Below are 5,255 nucleotides of genomic sequence, written 5' to 3' on the forward strand. Positions count from 1 at the left end.
TTCGTGGCGCGGGGAAACGCGCGGTGTGGGCGGCGCGCAAGCCGTCAGCGTATATTTAATATACGCTGATTTGTGAGAGATTATTTGGCGCTAAGCGCCGTGTTTTAGGCCGAGACGGATGGTCGGTCCCGGCCGTAACGATTCACATCGTTACAAGTCCAAATATGGGCATAGATAGTCGAGCGTCATTATGCGCAGGCGCGTCTACTAAGCGAGTGCGAGCGAGACAAAGCATTAGAAAGTGAGAGAAAGAACGCGAAAAAGTGAAATGCGCAAGCGTGCTTGAATGTTCACCGCATGCGCACAAAGCAGCTGGAGAGAGAGGCTACTATATTGTCTGCACCGTAACATTTGGACTTCAGGTCGGCACCGTACTAGCAATATAGAAGTATTATATATATGGTAGGCCCTGATCCCATCACAGACATTGATAGACAGAGAAAGAGTTACTATTCAAAGTATGTTGTCTCTCTCAACGTTGAAGACATCTTTGCAGCCAAACGCGCAGTCTATATATTATACGTCTATGGTCGCCGCTATTCCCACTCATAGACTTATATAATAGACGGAACATTTATATGACGAAGGTGAGAACAACATTTAAGGACAGAGATAGTGCTGGAGTAGTTGTCTCTTTCTCTTACAATAAGATGGTGGGGGACCAATCATCTCACAAGTCTATGCTATCACTAGAGTCCCTGGAAATAAGAGTCTGGCCAATGTTGTCAAACTTTTCATTGGTTCTGAAACAAAATGGCGGAACCAATGGATAACGTTATAGCCACACATTAAATTTGATTTAAATAACAGTATGCCTGTTCATGGTGGTAGCATTTTTTGCTCTTATAATCTTCTCTTTCTTTCTTTTCCTCTAATGCCCGAATATATACCTTATTTTACGTATAAAATTGGTAATTTAAACTAATATTAACAAATTAAAACAGCCAACTACGCAACAACCAGTCATTTTCTGCAAAACAAACACATAAATAAATTTGCAATTATTCTATCAAATTGCTAACAGAAGGTTAGAATGTCATTTTTTGTTGCACAGTGTCTACATACCAATTTTTCTATCATAGGTTTTATGTCCAATTTCTCCACTTCTGAATAAGTTTTAGATAAGATACAATATATGTTTTTATATATTTCTTCAAAGAATAGCTATCGGGAGATATAAGGAAATCGGCCTTATACTATATAGAATACGATATATATAGTAACTATCGACGCCATTTTGTTTCNGATTAAACATTGGCCAGACTCTTATTTCCAGGGACTCTAGCTATCACCTTTCACTATCACTGGGTGTGTTTAGCCGAAGCTAGCGCTACGTAGCGCTACGTAGCGGCTTCATGTAGCAGTTGCAATTGCTGCGTTACTTCTGCTGGACAGTAGTGCTACGCGCAGCGCTTTTTGTAAGCGCAAATATGTTTGTATACAAATCGCCGTTGTATTCTTCGGTTGCTAAGCTGTGTTTTTTAATTATTTATAAAAATGGCAAAAAAAGTGTCAAAGTATTATAATTGAGACGGTATTATTGTAAATGGCGGCCACTACTTAGAACATGCTACGCGTAGCCATACTGTCCAGCAGAAGTAACGCAGCAATTGCAACTGCTACATGAAGCCGCTACGTAGCGCTACGTAGCGCTAGCTTCGGCTAAACACACCCATTGTTAGGGTTAGATTTGAAGGCGGGAAAATATTGAAGAACGAAAAATCGCGATTAACCTCATCGATTGAAAATATGTACAAACTGGTGTTTTTCAATTCAATGTTGTAACGGCTCAGAGGACATAAAGGAGACACGCATATGCCAGTTATATGTGTGGGGATAACCCACCTTTCCTGTGACTGACTGGTTTTTAGTGACTAAACTTAATTAACGTTTGTTTGATTATAATATATTCTTGTATAACATAGATTGGATAATGGCAGAGAGCAAATGTTTACAAATGATTCAAACAAACTTTTCTTTATACGGTCTTGTATTACCAAGGTAAATTACTCTTCCTTTCAAGATATATACGTTGTGACATATCTACCAAGAGATATTCAAACAGAATTCTGTATAAATAATTGAAATATAAAGAAGTAAACAATGTATTTTATATAAAACTCTTTTATTTTTATATATAATATATTCAATTATTATTATTATCACATCTATTTTTATTATTTATACTTATTGTGTCTCTAGAGAACTCAGGGTATCTTTAGCAAAACACTTGGTAAAGATATCAGAAGAAGAACGCGAATCTTGGCTCACTCGCATTATAGAGTTGATTTTGGCCCAAAATCTGAACAGTCCGCATGTTGATGCCGAACATTTAAAACTTGCTATAGAAGAGTGGATGGAGCCAACCAAGTTAAAAGACACAGAAACAGTATTTAACGTTATAAATGGATATGATATACCTAGAATAAAGTACGATATCAGCAAGAAGAAGTTTGTTATCGATAATGAGAGTTTATATTCTGAGGCAGAATATAAATCGTTGATATTTAAAGATCGTTTTGAAGTACTGTGGTATAAAACTTTGAGACACAAACAGTTTCAATTTTCCAAGTTTGAGAAACAACAAATGGACAAGATAGATTTGATACCTATTGAATATTTATTGAGTGAACTAAGAATGGGCAATGTGTGTGTCATGGGTATGATAACACAATTAACAGAAGATCAATATTACTTGGAAGATACAAGTGGAACTGTTAAAATTGACCTCACCGATACAATATCCTTTATGATATACATTTATTAATTATTAGATTTTATTGTTTGATTTGATGGTGTTTCAACTAATCAATTGTTATTTTCCTTATTATATAGGAATACGATTTTCAGGATACATTTATCATGGAAGGTTGCATAATAATAGTTAACGGAATTTATAAAGATAATACGTTACATGTGAAAACGATCAGTTTTCCGCCGATAGAATTATCGGAGAGCTCGAGATCAGATTTCGGCGATAGTAATACGTTTGGCGGACCGCACAATTTGTCGCTGAAAATGTCGGAAAAGTTACAAGTTCACGAAGAGACCAACCAGGACGGAATGATAGTTTTCATAGCAGAATTATGGTTGGATATTCCAACCGTTCTGCAAAAATTCAAAACTGTTCTAGAAGGCTACATGGACTACCCTCCTGTAGCTTTTGTATTGTGTGGTCACTTTTTGAGCTTTCCTACAAATGTAACGAGCGCGCAAGCTTTGATAACGGGTTTCAAAAATCTAGTTGACATGATAACAAACTATGAGGTGATAAAAGAATCGTCAAAGTTTGTTTTTGTACCCGGTCCGCAAGATTTGGGCTCCCCTAATATTTTGCCGAAGCCTTCTCTGCCCAAATGCATCGTCGAAGAAGTGACGAAAGAAATACCGAACGCTATCTTTACCACAAACCCGTGTAGAATACAGTATTGTACGAAAGAGATCGTGGTGTTGAGAGAAGACATGCTGACAAAAATGTGCAGGAATGCGCTTCGTTTTCCGAAAGAGGAAAACTTCTTCAAACATGTAAGTATAAATTACGTACGACTTTATTGTAAAAGAGATATATCGGTAACGTCAATATTGGTGGAATCTTGCAGTTTGCCAAAGCCATTATCAGTCAGTCGCACTTGACTCCTGTACCTCTTCAGGTCGTTCCGATATACTGGAAATATAATCACGCTTTACAAATATTTCCAACACCAGATCTTATTGTGATCGCCGACAATTTTGAATCATACACGACCAACCATTCCGACTGCTATGTGATAAATCCGGGAATGTTTTCCAAAAACAATTTCTCGTTTCAAGCTTATGTTCCTGCGATCAATCAGGTTCAAGACTGTCAACTTCCAAGCGACACCGATGTTTCTTAGGGTGAGAAAAAAGATAAGTATGAAGAAAATATCAACAACTGTTTTGTGTAAATAAATCTATATAATTTTGGATATTATTATCACTAATGTATATACGTGAAAATCTTTTGTGAGTTTATTTTACATTTATTTTGCTCTGATAACAAAATCCTTCGGTTCGGTTTTACAATACTTTAAAAACGTGTCGGAAACATCGCGTTTGAATGGTAATTTTTAATACTCTCTACGTAAGACGCAAAAAAGACAAAGTAAATTTAAGCCTAAGAGATAAAAATAATTTAATAATCACACGAAACGAAAACTACTGGAGAAATTTTTACAATTAGTCAGGTCTAACAATACGGTGAAAAATGTAATTCAGGGATAATTTACTTTGAGAGAATAGGACAATTTTTATCGCGAATATCTTTCTCTAAATTGTGTCCGTAACTTGGCGTGCTTTGCTATGTTCAGAGAATAACTAATAATAAAATCTTATATCTCAGACTCTCTGAATAGGACACCAATGATACTGAAAGAATTTTTCCTATCAATTATAAATAGATACATATGATATCTACTTATAATAGTCGTATAAATAGATACATATTAAAACACAGTGTTCCTTTCTTTTTGCAATGTACATAACATTATACAACACACACACACACGCATCCACGCGCGCACATATACTCGCGATTTCCAAAGAGAAACACTCACGAGATCACTGTGAATAAAGTAATTTTATTTTAACAAAACGTGAATACGATCCGCGAATTTCAATACAAATTTTCACAAGAGCAAAGACTGCACGGCTCCTGCTCTCATGAAAATTCGTATTGAAATTCGCGGATTGTGTTGCACTCACGTTTTGTTAAAATAAAAATACTGTATTTAAGTAATCTCGTGAGTATTACTCTTTGTGGAAACCGCAAACTCTCCGCGAGATTCGCAAAAATACACACAAACTGATTCTTCCATCCTCCCCGATTTTGTCTCTCTCAATTCGTTTCTTTCTCTGGAAGCATATAAGTCAATTACTGGCCGTGGTAAAATCAAACGTGACATTCTTGTGTGTAAGCGTAAAAAGTCGTCAATGTTTAATCATAACATTACAAATAACATGATAATACTAACATTACACTTTGTGTATGAGCAATATAATTTCTCTTGTAATAACTAGTTGTGTTAATAATTTCTAAGACATGTGTCGCCATAAGAACATTTATAAAATGTAGACTTTGAATTACAATCGAGGTTTACTTGTTTTCTCGCAAACTCCTGGAAGAAATTTATTCTCGTATGTTACACATTTAGGATTTCGACTTAAAATATTTCAAATGCATGCTCGCGTTAAGATTCTATGGTGATTGTTAATACTTTGTTTGTTTTTTTTTTTTT

At 35.7% G+C, this 5,255-nt stretch overlaps 1 protein-coding gene across 1 annotated transcript; it reads left to right on the forward strand.

Moving 5' to 3' along the window:
* The first annotated feature begins 1,321 nt into the window (after nt 1-1,321).
* Nucleotides 1,322-5,249, forward strand: LOC109863212 (DNA polymerase epsilon subunit 2-like). The gene is made up of 4 exons (XM_020443432.1): nt 1,322-2,001; nt 2,203-2,740; nt 2,842-3,525; nt 3,600-5,249. The coding sequence occupies exons 1-4, from the start codon at nt 1,934-1,936 to the stop codon at nt 3,873-3,875; spliced, it is 1,566 nt and encodes a 521-aa protein (XP_020299021.1). The 5' UTR covers nt 1,322-1,933; the 3' UTR covers nt 3,876-5,249.
* Nucleotides 5,250-5,255: the final 6 nt, after the last annotated feature.

The sequence above is a fragment of the Pseudomyrmex gracilis genome, unplaced genomic scaffold (assembly GCF_002006095.1).
Source record: "Pseudomyrmex gracilis isolate BER0280 unplaced genomic scaffold, ASM200609v1 scaffold_3606, whole genome shotgun sequence".
Taxonomy (NCBI): Eukaryota; Metazoa; Arthropoda; class Insecta; order Hymenoptera; family Formicidae; genus Pseudomyrmex; species Pseudomyrmex gracilis.

Excerpts from the sequence above, each read along its gene's own strand:
- LOC109863212 (XM_020443432.1), top strand. The coding sequence starts at position 1,934 with ATGGCAGAGAGCAAATGTTTACAAATGATTCAAACAAACTTTTCTTTA. Across the intron at positions 2,002-2,202 it reads TACGGTCTTGTATTACCAAG|AGAACTCAGGGTATCTTTAG; the intron begins GTAAATTACTCT and ends TTGTGTCTCTAG. Across the intron at positions 2,741-2,841 it reads AAATTGACCTCACCGATACA|GATTTTCAGGATACATTTAT; the intron begins ATATCCTTTATG and ends ATATAGGAATAC.